General features: G+C 41.4%; 1 protein-coding gene across 5 annotated transcripts in view; it reads right to left on the reverse strand.

The window, feature by feature from the left end:
* Positions 1 to 16575, reverse strand: part of nlgn4xa (neuroligin 4 X-linked a) — a 98186-nt gene that overhangs the window by 52840 nt on the left and 28771 nt on the right. For 4 of the 5 annotated variants that reach the window (XM_073462368.1, XM_073462367.1, XM_073462369.1 and 1 more), the window contains one exon: positions 9669 to 9821. In XM_073462368.1, coding sequence (XP_073318469.1) covers positions 9669 to 9821 — 153 coding nt within the window. The remainder of the gene's footprint in view (positions 1 to 9668; positions 9822 to 16575) is intronic. The other variant, XM_073462371.1, reaches the window with a different exon arrangement.

Here is a 16575-nt window from a genome sequence, read left to right on the forward strand (position 1 = left end):
AATGGGATTCAGTGCTGAATCCAAAAACACTTTCTCTATTGTGAAGGACCTCTCATATAATTGTAACGAATCAATACAGTCAGTCAAATAGTGGGTAAGCTGAATTTAGTTGTTACAGGCTTTTTTCTCTCCTCCACTGGTTTGAATAGAAAGCAGAGCAGCAACACATCTCCATCAGGCAGCCATCACTAGTCGTCTCACGTCTGGTCACAATGGACAGTGGGGTTGGGGGGGCTTGGAGGAGAGAAAATGGAGAGTGCCATGTGCCTCTGACAGATCCCATTGCAGCGTAATGAAGCTCACCGTCACTCTGGCTCATGTGACACCTTCCTGAGGCCAGATGGCACTCAGTGTTATCCAAGAGACCTCATCCTGGTACCTCCAGCTCCCCACTGCTGGAACCGAAATCTTTACTCACTGATGACCCGGTGCAGTGATGGTGCAGGCTACATCCTGTGAGCCATTTTGCTTTAAAGAGAGGAACCTAGACCATGGCCGTGTTGATATATGATGCTGATACATCACTGTCTGTCCCTAATGACATGCGTTGGCCTTGAAAACGTCATGCTACTGCCTAACTAAGATGCCTAGGATTAGTGCACTGCCCTCCACTCTGTCGGGTATAGCCATCTTTGATGTTGCACCGTGGATGGATGCACTTTCGCTGCCAATATTGCTTTCTCAGCTTTCCACTTGTAGAGAGAAAACCATAACCACTTAGAGAAAGCACCTTGGCCTGTAATGGACTCCTCTTTGTCACTCTCTCATTTAAGAGGTGCAAGTGGTCACAGCAGAGCCAGCCTAAAAGAGACAAAGTTACAATGTGACCTGGCCCCCAGCCTGAATTGTTGAGGCAGAGTGTCTCCTCAGCAGCTCCAGATATTCCAGGAGCTGTGTTTCCACAGCATCAATGGATCAGGCTGAGTCAACTCGACTCGACACCCTTTAGGTTCCTGGTACTCATCTTGGTTTTGTTTTCTAATAAGTGCTTTCACTCCACAGTTTAGTATCAGCTCAGCTCGCTTGGAACCTTGATGGAGGTGATGCCAAAAAAGGACCAGGTGCTATCCACAACATTTTCCAATGGAAAACCAAAAACGACCTTGTAGGGTCGAGCCGAGCTGAACTGCACATTGCAGTGGAAACACAGCAATAGATGGTCCTCTCGAAAAAAACAGCTGTCTAAGAACACCAGAGCTGCAGACGACAGACTAGACCGAATACGTGGGTCAAACTTGAGACCTGAGTTGGTTTGAATCGAGAGTTGGAATCCAAAAACCATCTAGCAAATCCTGAGAACAGTTAAAAAATAATAATCATGACAGCAACATGCTGATAGCAGCCCTTACACACTTTGTATATTAAGTTATTCATTCTCGTTAGATATTTGGTTAAAACAATGTAAAAATCACCATTAGTGTAGTTTTGAGAAATGCAAAATGTTTTTGTGACTTTAATGTTCTGTTCAAAGACCTGAAAAATTTGCAATTTGTGACATTTTACCAACCACTGCGTTATTTGCTACCAATTATAAAGAATCAATTGGTTCACTCCCAGTTAATTCCAATAATTGCTAGCATAGCACAGGAAGCCTTGACAGATGCATTACAGAGACTGAACATGAAAATGGTTTAATTTGTCTACAGGCAAGCATTCAATGGAACATTCAGTTTACTTTGAAAGAAGTTTCTATTTTTTATATAATTTCAATGTTCTTTGCAGCAATCCTGAAAAATTATATGGTAGTAACATTCCTGTAAAATTAAGCATTATCCACTTTGCTTATGAAGACTTGACTTGGATTGCCCTGAAGCAATTCACTAATACATCACTGCCTTATAGAGATTTACAGCTGCTCTGACCAGGAGTCTGATCTGGATCATATCTGTGTTTCTGGTGTTCCATTTGATGTCATCCTGCTGCTCTGCTTCAATCTGATGATTTAGGGAGTGTTAATGTTTAAATAGGTTAACTTGTTGCTAAAGTAACCTCTAACAGCTGCTAATTGTAGCTGACTAGCTACTAGTTAGCTCAGTTAGCCATGGAGCTACCAGTCCTGTTAACTCACTCTCCCCAATACCCTACCAGCATTTCCCACTTGGTCCCCCATGGCCGGAACAGAAAACCTCCTCCTCCCTGTGGTCCACAGCTCCTATGCCAGTGGTGTAAACACCAACACTCTCCAGGTGCTCCAGGTGTTAACACCTTTTCCTTCGTTTCCTCCAACTCCTGAGGGGAAATAGTCGCCATTTAGCTGCTAAATGTCCCACTTTGTTCACCTGCTCGTCTCCAACTGTATCTTGTCTGCTGCCTGGTGCTGAGCAGGTAGTTTGCAGTGGGTCTATCAGAGCTTTATTAACTGAAAACTGTGCCAGTCATAAGGCTATGGTGAACCAAAACAGGAAGTTGTGGGACAGGAAGCTAAACAATAAGCTGGAACTCTCTGTGACACCTGTGTGATGCCGAGGGGAGCCACATATGATAATTCCCATAAGAGACCACTTTTACAGTGTAATGTTTTTAAACTGTCATTTGATAATTACTGCCTATGTATAGTGCTGATTATAGCTGCTTTGAATGTTAATAAACACATCATTTCTCATGTCTCAAGTCACTGCAGACTCTTTCTGTATTAAATTGAACCTTGATCATTCTCTGATCTTAACCAAGAGGTGCCAGTAACTTCACAGAGCCATTAAAAAGGTTGTTGTATTGCAAACTGGATACAAGAAGAAGAAGAATGATAATTTATTAACACTGGTCAATAATCATTACCATCCAGAGTATGGTGGACTGAAACTGCAAATATCAAAAAAAAATGAAGAAATAAATAATTGGAGAAATAAATATAAATGCCATTAAATACATATTGATATTTCTGTTTTAATTTGCTAAAGTATTTATTTGTATTTCTATTTATTACCCCATTCATTTACTTTCCCATTTGATTTGCCTTTTTTATTTATTAATTCATTGATTTAAAATATATATATATGTCTATATATATATATATATATATATATATATATATATATATATATATATATATATATATATATTAATTCATGTATTATCTTACAAAAAGGAAATGTAGAAGAATGCTGAACTAAATACTGATTAATTAAATAAATAAATCAATATATTTTCAAATGATTAAACTAATGAGTACAATGGAAAATTAAATAAGAAAGTAAATAACTAACATAAATGTTAATAAATACAGAATCAAAAAACAGAAATAATATATATGCAAACTTTTATAAATGTTGGTGCATTTAATGGCATATTTACTGAGCTATTAATCATTTCTTTCTTTATTTTTGATTTGGGCTGTTTCCTCCATACCAGAGAACAGCATTATAATTTCCATTTTACTGTAACCAGCCCATCCTGACGCCACACTGACTCTTTCAGTCTGCTGAGTCACGCAGCACTTGTCGAGCTAATTGTCTTTTGTGAGCATGTTTATTTTGTTGCCTATTCTTCTGAGTTTCAGCTTTGAACTAAACAGTTTGTCAAGCACCATAATTAAATATGACCTGACCTTCAATGGTTCAAACCATCATTTTTCATTAGTCATCATCATTGTAGTGATGTCACTATGAATAACAAGTGATTAAACCCCTGGCTATCAAGAGGAACCTTCATGTTAGGTATTTCTCCCTTTAATGGTGCTGTGATGATATTCGGTTCTATCTATTCCATGTTGTTGCAGATAAAGAAAGATGTTACAGACTATCATGCAAATAAACAGGAAGAGAAAGTAACTCCAGCTGGCATCCCCCCTCACTGTATCTTTTTATGCAGGCGCTGGATACAGTAGCACACTTGTACCTTTGAATCAACCCTTGGAAAGCGAGCTGAGGGTAAGGGTGTAAGCGATCCAGCCACTGACTGTCCAAAGGGATGTGTGAGGTTAAAGTGGCGAAGGGTGATGAGTGTCTGATGACTTCTTCCCTCCACTCACACTCTTCTTCATCAGCCTGCAGGCGCAGACACTATTGAAAGCCCGCAGAGCCTCGTCATCTCCTTACACAAGATGTCTGCTTCAGCCCAGCCTCACACTGTTCACACGCTCGCTGCACCGGGCAGCGTCGCACATTAGCACCTTCCACAACAGCAGCTGGAGGTATCTGTTTGAATCATTTGAACCACAACACCTAGAAATCTTGTGAGGGTGCTGCTATATTCAGCAGGCCTTTCTTATACTTTTAAATGTGAATCTAAGTGTGCGCTTTCTGACCTCGATGTCACTTCATAAGGAACGTTCTGTACAAAAAAAAATCTTGTTCAATGACAGAGGTTTAAAAGAATGCACACTTCTAATTTGACGATAGGAGAGCTTATTTTTTCACTTGGAAACTTTCATTCTGTTCCAGCTTTTGCAAATATTCCCTTTGCATTTAAAGGTCCCTTATTATGCTCAGGTAAATTCAAATATACATTATTTTTTTCATTCTTTCCATTACTGCAGCACCTCTATTCACCCTCTGTCTGAACATTCAGTGTCTCTTTAAGGCTCCGCTCCAACCCAGTTTGCTCTGATTGGTCGCCTCTTACAAGCCTGAACAGGCACCACCCACATGTTTCCGCGTGAGCACTGCCTGTGTTTTTGCAACCACTTAGCTGTGGGTGGTGACATCACAACTTTAAAGAAGTCCTGGCAGCTTGTTTGAAGGCAGGGTTTCTAAACATGGGGTGCGTACATTTCTTCTTTAAAATTTAAATAAATATACAAGAAAAAAAAAATTCTGTCTGGGATCTTCTGTTTGTTATTACTTCTAAGTCCGTCACAAGACGTCAAGACATAACGTTAACAGAGCAGAGCAGCGATCAGCAGCAACAACCAGACTAGCTGACAACCGCTAACAAGCTAACAAACACACACTGCAGCATTCAACACGTTAAAGGGATAGTTCGGATTTTTTGACATGAAGTTGTATGACATCCTCACCATCAGTGTCGTGCATCAGCAGTGACTTTTCCCCCACTGCGTCCTGTGAGCCGAGGTCTGTCCCGCTGTTGTTGCTGAAGAAAGTAGTTACGGCTAGTTTGCGGGGTCACTAAGATAAAGCATTTTGCTTCAAAAAACAATATCCGTTCAAAGGAGTAAAACATTTGCATCACAAAATCGTTTTACGACAAAAAAGTCAGACCTCACGATCACCTGGCACTATTTCCCCTCCCTTCGTATCACTGCGCGCTTCCGCCTGTTGACACACGGCACTGCTCCGTCAGCTGTTTCACGGTGTTTACATGCTCGGATGGTAAACGTAAATATGTCTGACTACAAAACGAGTGATGAAGACATTCCTTTTACCACAGAGCCAAAGGGATATCTTTATGAACCCGAATACACAGACACCGAGCTTCGTCAAATGGAGTTAGAACGGGCAGAGAGAGAAGAGAGAGACAGAGAAGCGGTCCAAGTTGCTGACAATAATAATAACAGCCATCATATAAAAAGGCACCGTCTTTAGCTTGTAGATAGTTGTAGCGCTCTTCAAAACATGTTTCTTCCTCTTTCCTGGGCGTGTAGGAACATAATCGTCCTTGCTGAAGTGTGCACTACACACACGGAGCTTTTTCACCCTTGGCAGTCTCGCTTCAATGTTCAAGCCTATGGCAAGAAGCCAAAGTTGCCTAATAGCAATGTCCGTGACAGGAAAGTGGTGAAATATATACGGCGACTTGGTGTGATCTTTGTTGTTGCAACCCGGATAATCGCAAATCCGCACCATTTTTATATATCCTCTTGTCTAATAATCTCGCTAGTACTCACGTTAGCTCTCACGTTAGCTCTCTCGCACATCCGAGCATGTAAACACCGTGAAACAGCTGACGGAGCGGTGCGGTGTGTCAACAGGCGGAAGCGCGCAGTGATACAAAGGGAGGGGAAATAGTGCCAGGTGATCGTGAGGTCTGACTTTTTTGTCGTAAACGATTTTGTGATGCAAATGTTTTACTCTTTTGAACAGATATTGTTTTTTGAAGCAAAACGCTTTATCTTCGTAACCCCGCAAACTAGCCGTAACTACTTTCTTCAGCAACAACAGCGGGACAGACCTCGGCTCACAGGACGCAGTGGGGGAAAAGTCACTGCTGATGCACGACACTGATGGTGAGGATGTCATACAACTTCATGTCAAAAAATCCGAACTATCCCTTTAAACAAACTCTGTGGTGAACAAAAATAAAGAAGGAGAAGAAAAAACTCAGCATCTTGTACAATGATGGACCCCTGGAGCTAACAGTGCAGCAGAGAGACTGCTCTCACAGCAGAGCACAGCCCTTATTATGTTATCAACATACAGACATGCATGTTTTCAAATTAATTAATTCATTAATTGATGCACTTTACTTTAAAATGAAAAGGCTGCAGATCGTTTATCTTAATTTCCAGCTGTGTCTCATATTGTATTTCAGTAGATTAAGGACCCCAGTTAATGGTCTAGCACACAGTTAACTGCAGAAAAAGATGGAGTGCCCTCTTTTCTATTCATTCAATCCATAATAAATTTTGAATTGAGACACCCAAAAATTTGATTCACACCCCTAGTGGCAGCGGTGAAATATTAGTAAGTTTTTATTCGCCCAAATTAACACCATCATGGGCCAGATACTTCATGGCAAAACCACTTTTGGCACAACACTGGTCTGCTATGCTTAATGATACCAAAGGGACCAACATGACAGCAAACACCAACCAGTCCACCTCTGTTTGGACAGACACAGTTAGAATCTTAAGTTTTGTCACTTTTCTGTGCACAGATGATTTCCCTCCAGTGACTGCAACGAATTTAATATGAGCACCCAATGTGAACTAGTGTGTGTCAATTAGTGGAGAGGGAACACTCATCCCCGTCAGAGCCACATACGCTTTGTAAAATGGAGACAGGCGTGTTTTTACATCAAAATCTGCAGCCTAACAAGATCACCATTTCTACATTGTCACTTTCTCGCTGTTCTACTCGTCTTTCTCTGTTGTCTCCATCTGTATTCTCATCTGCATTCTCTCTCACCCTGTCGCTCTGCCTTCATCTCTTTTTTCCTCTCTGCAGTGCACACTTTTCCAGAACACCTTTTCCCCCCGGCTCTCAGGCAACTAAATTTAGTGACTGGTGCAGACAGCTCGGCCTTATAACAAATGGTAAGCAGAGCAGAGCAGCAGCGGTGGTAGCAGGAGCAGAAGGATGTACTCTGGCTTCACAGACAATAAGCAAACCACACAGCAGATGCATTAAATTTAAATCTGCAAACAATGAAGGTAAACAGAAATTTACACCTGATGCCAGGAGAGTGTTATATAGGGATGTTGCTATTTACCAAGGCTATACCTACACAAGCACATTCACCTTTAAATAGGATCATATATATACTTCAAGTGATAACAAGACAAATATCATTTGCCTATAACTGGACAGCATAAGATTGATTTTCCATACAACGAACTTGAAAACAGCAGCAGATATGTGAACTTTGAAACTGTTTATTGCATATAATATTCTGTATTGCCGCTAGTTATTCTATAATCATATAGACAGCCCATCATCATCAGAAAAGGCGCCGAACTCTAGTGGCCATAGTAGTTATTACGACAGCAAAGGTGGAAGTAGTATAAAGAGCGACAAAGTCAGCATGGATGGTCGGTTTAAAACAAACACAGGACTATCACTCAGGAGACCACTGTTTGTGTCCAGTTCCAAAACAAAAGTCAATTGAGAGTTCCATAAATAAGTAACCTTGGTACGTTTATAACTAAAGTTACACAAGTAACTAAAAAATAGCTGTAAAATCTGTGATGCTATACTGTGTAGACGGGGTCTGCTTTCATTCGTAGGAGGAACTGTTGGCTTGTTAGAGGATATTTGAGAAAAGAGAGGCCTGCCTGTCTCTTAATCACACAGCACTATTCATGTTTCCAGAGGAGAATGTGAGAACATTCTACAAGCTCCCAACTCATGCCAAACTGCAGTGATGAGAATATTTTAATTCAATGGCTGAGGTTTCTGTCGAGTTGAGAGCATTTTCAAACCGCTGTTTCCTCTCATACAGCCTCCATCTTGCAAAAGGCAGAGTGAGTGCAGTTCTGAAGCATGTTTGATGGTTGCTTTAACTGACATTTCGAGCTTGGTGGCTGAGGACTCTCAATCATTACTTTTCAAACATGTACAAGCTTAAACAGCGCAGCATCAGACCTCAGTACAGCACTGTATTCAAATGAACTCAACTTCTTGTTTCCATCATTGACGTTCATAAATATCCCGCTACAGTGAAACAACCTTCACCGAGGCTCAATCCCATTTCTAATCATCAAATAAAAAGAACACTGCTTCATTACCTGGCCACAGCCAAAACAGCAACCTGTGCAGTACAGCAACTTCACTGCGGGACTTGGGTTACATTTTGGGTGTCATATGCCTTTAGAGGGGGGGTTGGGGGGGGCAACATTGAAATGTTTCAGAATGTGAGGCTTGATTGCACAAATCAGCAATAACAATGTAATGTTAGCTAGCTAGCTAGTTAGCCTCAGAGACATCAGCAAACTGGTATCGTTTGATGCTTTTCATATAGAAAAGGACGATATGACAAGATAAGTTCTCATAACCCTCGGTTTGAAAACCCCAACTACTCGGTGTCAATGCAAAAAACGGAGGTGTAGGGCTGACCAATATAGAGGTCACACTTAATTGGGTAAAATATACTTTCTGAGAAACCATTTCTACAGCCAACTTGACCAGGAGTGATTTTCTGTCACAAAATGGCCACAGCTTTCCCCACTCCTGAAGGACTCCAATATAGAGCGACTTGAAACTCTTTGCCTAAAAATGTTTGATATTATCAGACTAAAACATTTTCTTGGGCAACAGACATTCAGAAGCCAAACCTTTATGTCAAAGGCAAGATAAAGAATCCCTGTGCGAGCCAGAAACTTCTTTCATCTTGCAGACAGAAACAAAATCAGATGCACAGCACTGTGGTGTAGATACACACTCAGATCACAACGGATCAATTTTCCCAGCATGGAATTTTTGGGAGGCTGCTGGATGTTTGATGCTGCGGAATGATTAAAGTAATTGAAAATGCTACGAATGTAAGAGTCTTCGTTTAATTTGCATGCGCTTATCTTGTGCTGCGGGGGTCATTCAAGGCTGCATCTGAATACAACCATTTGAAGTATAGAGAAGAATGCTGAAAAATGAAAACTACCACCTACGCTACCATTAGCAGCTGATTGGCACTGTGAAAACAAAACTCTTGATAGCTGGAGGCAGCGCAGCCCACAAACCATGCACACAATCATGAAATAGTGTATCAGATATCTCTGCAGTGTGTATGTGAGTCTGAGTGGATTAACCTGCTTCAGTATATATTTGCTCTATTATAACACACACATCATGAGTGATTCGAGTTGAATTAGAAGCATTAAAGATTGAACAGTGTAATCAAAAAGAGCTTAAGAAGGTTTCCACTGTCCACCTTCCTGTCTGTACACCCGAATAGCAACATAAATGTCATCCACCGTAGCTTTACTTCACAGCAAGACCAGCCAGTTGGTAAAACAACGGGACCCAATTAGTCATTCAATCAATCACGAAATCAATAAACCACTTCAGACTCAATAAGCCTTCTCAAAACTGATTAAAGGCGCAGATTGGTAGACTCACCCAGAACTCCGAGCCGGTAGTTGATTGTGATGACGATGACATTCCCGTAGCTGGCAAGGATGCTGCCGTCAATCATGTTGCCGGTTCCCTCCATGTAGGAGCCACCGTGGATGTAAACCATGACTGGCTTTAACCCGTTCTCATCGTGGATATCTGCAAAGAATGAAAAGAAAAGGGTATTAAATCTAATTCTATCCAGCATCTAGTAAGCATTTTATGGCCCAAGAGTGTCAACAGCGCCGCCTAACTACAAATGTAACTATGGGTCATTTTGATCTGCTTTCTTTTTCGATATGTTTCTCAGAGGAATGTGCCTTGACACCTATGCATTTAGGGATAAAATTCAATATAGAGATCACACTCCCCTGGCAGAGATGTAGTGGTCTTCATTTACAGAACCAATACTTCTGCCACTACAGTCTGAGTCTTCAATATAAAGATCTGTAACAGCTTGGAGCGAAATCCTGATAATGTTGGAAACACTGACAGCATTCATTCTCGATGTAGTAAACAACAAGCAAACTCTAAACAGTATCAGTGTCTACGCCACAGGCCAATAAGTTTGACCATGAACACTGATCATTTTAACAGTACAGTGAAATAGAAGGATAGATGGTGTTAGAGATATGGTTTGACATTTTCTGGAACACTTCATGGCTCCATTTCCATGGCTTTAACCCTGCAATCTCTACATCTGTCTCCTCCCCTGCCTGCTTCATTTGTTCTTTGTGTAATATGCAGGGAACGCTGCAATTAGGCCAGATGAATACGTTGTTTATGAGGCTCTCCAGTTGTGATTAAGCTGGGTGATTAGTACATGTGTAGGTGGTGATTATAAATTAAGAGTGGGCCCTTTGCATGAAAGAAGATGTAAGGAGAAGATATAAATCCTCATAACAAAAAGGGCTCACAATAAATCAGCCGGCAGAATATACATCATCAGAGGCCCGCAGCTGAGTTTAACATGGAGTCCTCTGGATGCACTCTGACTTCACTGACACTTAAAAAAAAGACAGTCTGTCGCAGAAATAGTGTTTGTGGAAATGTTTGTTTCATTTCACTCCTTTTAACCCAAGAGATGAATCCGTATCATTGTTGTCCTCGCATGGCCCAGCATCTCAGATCTCCTGCACTACAGTAAGCTGCGGTTGCCTGGAACCAACAGCTGAACGAACCCATTATCCCCGGCCATGCCGACCAGGCTGCTTGGAAGTCTCTCAAATGTCAGTCGGATGACAGCATCTGCTGAGGAAAATATTGAGGGGAAAGGGGAGCTGGCCTGCTTTCGTGCTGCTATGTGAGAAATTTAAAGCCATGATATTATGCTTATGGTAAATTCAGCCCGTTCTCAGTCCAAGGGCATCAAATACAGCAGCATTTTAAGTAGTCCTACGCTTCTAAGTATGATGGTGTAGTTACCCACCTAGCATTGTTTGCCCATCTAATGCAGTAGTATAAAGAGCAGGAGATGGTTGGGGTGGTTGGATGGGTCATACAAAGGACTTCCTCCTTCAGGAGACTGAACTTCAGGTGTCAACATTGATTTGTTTAAAGTTATGTTACACAAGTACTGTATCTGACATCAATTACAAAAATAACATGAGTGACATGAATCATCTTACATAAGTACAGTAACGTAGTTATTTTAACTCTATTCCTAAACCTAACCAAGAAGTTTTGCTGCCTAAACCTAACGGCGACCATTTAACAATATTAACTATAATCATTAGAGCGCACACCTCAGTCCCCCTTTAATTCAATCAGCCCTTTTCCAATATGAAATAAAACATATTTAAATCCACTGGATCTGGATTTTTATATGGATCTGCATCAAATTGTGTTCACTCATTCTGTAGATTCCAGTCACCTAAATACGCGAGATTTTATTTTCCTCAAGATCCATGCATTATTCCCTGTGTCTATTCTGTGCTGAGACCCATCTCCATCGAAGTTTCATCAAACTCTACTTTGTAGTTTTTGTGTAATCTTGCTGACAAACCAAAACATGAAGTCCTAGGCCAAGGAAGTAACAGTCGAAAGATTGTAATATGTCAAAGTATGTGAAAGCAAGCTTTATTTTGAAAGTATAACGACATTGCATATTTATGTTTACTAACTTAACGGGGAGCTCTTTACATGCAAACCTGACACTAGAGGGGTAGGTGGAGTGTCCCAGGCTGAAGCTAAGGCCACTGACCAAGCTGCTGTATTCGACGAGGTGGGAGTGAGATCCAGTTGGGTAAATTCTAAGATAGTAGCTTCCATTTAAAGCCCCCCTCCAGTCAGTTTTTCTTCCAGTCTCACGGTCAATGTTCCTCGTCAAACAGAGAATGGGGCCGTGGTTAATTGTCATACGTAGTTATTAACATCAAAACCAGACTGCCATTCCAACTTCTTCTTTTGCTCGACCACTAACACACTCCGCACTGCTCTGTTTCTTAAAGGAGCCACGATGCTGTTGAATAATGCCTCCCTATTAGAGGATGATGGTAGACAGGCAGCGGTGATGTTCTGGGTGGTTTTAATCATCTGCTGCAGAGCCCTCCATGAGTTTATTGCTAATTTCCTGTTTCATAATAATTTAGTGAAAAGCCTGTTTTCTGATACTGTTTCATTTAGCTGTTCATGCAAACAAAACAATAACTGCATCAGTACAACAACAGAGTCAGGTCAAACTCATCATTCTGCTGCTGTTTGTTTCTGACATAATTAGTGTTTCCATTCACCATTTGTTTTCAATTTTTGCTATCTCTATGAAGCTGCCATCATTGAAATTCAACACTTTCCATTTAGTATACGCTCAGGAATATGAACGTTATTTGAAAGCATCTCTCCAGTTTTAAAGAGTCTGCCTGGATTTCTGGTGCCATAAAAAAATCTAAAGAGCTCCAGTTTAATCTAATCTAATCTAAAGAGCTCCAGTCTGTGCTGTGTAATTGGTTTTAAAAGGATGCCTGCTGCCCACACCAATTATTGGTTTCTCTTCCTGTTGCCACAGGCTGTGACGAGATTCTGTGACAGTATGTGACTGGAACGCTGGCTATACTTCATATGTTTCACCTCAGTGGGCTTAGCAGAAAACACCACAGCCAGCCAGCCAGACAGGGCGGCAGGCAGGCACAGGGCGGGAGGAGTGTATCATTCTCCTCCTTCGCAAAAGAAAACAGCGAGGCAGAGGAGTGGAAAGCAACCCACAAAGACAGGTTATTAATCTCCGCTGTGCTCTGAGTGGGTGCCTCAGCTTTACTAATGTGCCTGCATCTCTTTCACAACTCCTCACCTGCAACCACGCAGGGGGTGGAAGGACGGGTTCTAAACAGAGAACCTGAAGAGGAGCTGGGGTCAACATCCTGGATGGAACCAGACGGAGTCTCTCGGTTAAATACAGGCCCGCTAATTACAGAGGCAGGACAGCAGGATGGTGTCAATAAGTTCCTGTTTGTGATTCAGTTCTACATTATGAAAGGCCCGGTGGAACAGTGTGGGCGGCGGAAACAACCTTGAAGAGGCAGATGCACATAAAACAAGAGCGGTGCCATTAAGTTGTCACAGTGTCTAACTGATACGCATCTGATGGTCACTGCAGGCCTCTGTGGGCTCAGACAAAACTATTCCGCTGGCTCTCCATCAAACAAACAGGCAAATTGACTGTTACTACCCAACTCTTTTTGTGTAGTGCTGCCGTGGAGTCAGAAGTCAGCAGGGAGAGAGAGAGAGGGGAGGGGGGACACTCAGGGCACTTTGATCCAACAGAAAGACGCCCTGCAGATTTAGAGTCGTGTTTTATGGCTGGGGAAGGAGAGGGTGGTCTCGGGGCACCGTGTCCCAATCCTGTCAGCGTGGAGTGCACTTAAAACTAAAGAAATCAAACTGCTTCAAGTGCTCTTCTCTCTCTCTCTGTCTTAATATCTGTGTGTCTCTCGCTCTCTGCGCTCTCTCGGGCCTGTGGAGCTTCCTGGGTGACTGTGCAGCGAGTTTGTCCCGGACATTCATCACTGCCACCCGGGCCGGGGGGATAATATATTCCTCCACTGGCTGCGCGGCGTGGCACACATTACTCATCTTTATACGGGTGAGGGGGGTGGGGGGAGGCAGGGGGTGGTGTTCAGGGGAGGGGGGAGCTTGTTCTAGGGGGTCTGTCTGAATTTTCCATTGCTTTCAGCATTTTCTACTGTTAGTGGGACGAATACAAATGGCAGTTAATGGATGCAATGTAAAGTGCGTCCCCCACTGCTGCCTCCGCCTCCACCACTATCACTGCCATCAACAGTGCCTGTCCCTGTATGCTCTCTACTGACAGCAACCTACTTCCTGTTCAATACAGTTCTAGTGACATGCCAAAAACAGCCTGCTTCCTCTTTCCAGAGTCGCACACAAGTTGTTTGGCCAAAGCCACACAAATCTGTCAGGAAGAGCAATACAACTAGTGAGAAATGGTTGCTGAGTTTAGTGTCAAGGACCAAAAATGTAGAATGTGGTCACAAACGTAGAGACTATATACAATAGTGTATGTTAACATACAGTAAATTAACATATATTTTGATCCAATATCAGCTTTTTAAAAACTGTGTGTATTAATATTAAGGTGGAATGTTTTATGTTTGTATAATGTATGATATAATGGGTCATATAAGCCTGTGTATGGCACAAATTTTGTGAACATACAGTATGATTATGTAAAGGATAAGTCAAATTCATGCTATTTTCAAGTGAAAAAAAGTTACCATTTATTCTTCCAATGATCTCAACTGCTCACGGGGATGAAATGGTCATAATGTATAATGTTGATTATAGCACCATGTGCTATGGCAACAGCAGCGCATAAGGATGCAGGAGCCAATAGCTCCTCCAAATTATGCTACATTTTTGTTTTTTTGACCGTCATTTAACCAGCTTCATAGCAGAAATACATGCTGCCTATGGCAGAAAATACTGTCATCATCATTGGAGAAGAAATCATGTTTTGGATGAATACAGTGGGCTTTATGGTTGCTCCTGGCTAATGTCTGATTGCAGGAAAGGGAAAAAAATGGGACAAAACAACCTGAAATCAGACACCATTGTGCCCACATAGACTTCTCCATCACAACATCTCCAATCAAGCTGTTGCATGATGGGCGCACCGTGTTCTGTGCCGACAGTGCAGAACTACAGCTGAATGAGGCGAGGTGGACTCTGTGTTTATAACAACGATGCTTGGTGCTCACACACAGTCAAAGTTGATGGACAATATCACCACCATCTTGTTTCATACACCCTGACGCAGATTCAAAAGATGCACCACATGTTTATGTATATTTGTATATAATAAAAGTATTTATGTTCTATAATTTGTGCCGCATGAAGGAACTTACAAACTTTCATTCTGTTATGCAACCCTGTGTTGTGTAATGACGAATAAATTAGCTTTTACCATGTACCTTTATATAATTATTTGGGTATTAGTATTAATCAGAACTTGTTATTCCAATCACACATTGAGAACCTTGTTTCCAAGCTGAACTAGGTTCCTTTATTGGAAAAAAAAATCATTTTTCTTCCTCCAGGCAAGGAAACGCTTGATTTCAACAACGCTTTTACCATTATTGGTTTATTTGCTCTTTATGAATGCACCAGTGCTTAGAGAAGTTGGACACTGTCTATCAATGTGCCCTTTTCTTTTATTACTAGCTGTGGAAATCTCGCACGCCACTGCAGCCTGTATGCTGCTGCCCCATCCCTGTGTACACATTGGTTGATTTTCATATAAATCCCTCCTTGGGCTGTAAAAACCAAAATCAATATAGCCTGTGCTCTCACAGTATTCTACAGATGTTGGTGCCCAGAGTTAGAACAGAATTAGGCAAACAGGAGTTTATATACCCTACCCCTAATCCCTGGAATAATCTAACATAAGGACCTGAAATTGTCAGAGTTGATTATCATGGCAGAATTTAAGTTGATTTTAAAAGATCGTGTAAAAGGTTCTCTTGGTTAATGTGATTGTTCTCAAATCTCCACTAAAATTGTTTTGCTTTTTCCTTCTGATCTTGTATTGCACTTTAGCTGAATATTGTGTTTACTCATTTGTAGTGTACAACAGTTGAATGGTATGTATTGTGTTTACTGTTATAAAGGTGTTTATGCTGCCCTCTGGGCTAGAACACTCTTTAAAAGGAGAATTTAATCTCAATGAGGCTTTGACCTGTTTAAATAAAGGATATACAGTATAAGTCGGCAAAATAATCCAATCATGGTGGAGTGTTGAGGATGAGTTCAGAAGCCTGAGTAAAAAAGCTTCTCTGTAGCAGCGGATACTTCTGTATCACTTGCCAAAAGGCAGCAGGGAGAACAACTAATAATTATTATAGATATTTGATCTTGCATTTTGTATTCCTGCTGCTTGCATCACGAGGCAAAATCTCCCTAAAAAGGAAGAAGTATGTTTCAAGAGGCTAGCTTAAGTTTTAATCCTGACAAAATGTTGTTTACTTGACTATACACATAGCACACTCAACCTCCACACATCACAGTGCTGCTTCTGCGACATGATATCACACAGAAACATAATGCTCTTGCTCACACACATACAGGCTGCTTATCTCTCTCCCTTGCTCACACATAGACATGTTAAACACAGCTCTATCGCTGTCCATCTGTCCCTCTCTAACTCTTACATGCCACATCTCTATATATCAGACATGCATGTTTCAAGCTTCATTGACATTTAGAGCAGCAAACCATTAGAGTGTCAGAGATGTCCAGTAATACTGTCTGGTTACTAGATACTAATCCACAACTGCCAGCCAGTCAGAATAGCCATGTGCCTAATATAGCCTTATTTTATACCAATATGCAATGAAATACATTTTCCCTTTATGTAGACCTAATATATTTTTTTGCCTATTGTGTCAATTAAACAGTGTGT

This window comes from Pagrus major, chromosome 24 (genome assembly GCF_040436345.1).
Source record: "Pagrus major chromosome 24, Pma_NU_1.0".
In the NCBI taxonomy this organism is placed as follows: Eukaryota; Metazoa; Chordata; class Actinopteri; order Spariformes; family Sparidae; genus Pagrus; species Pagrus major.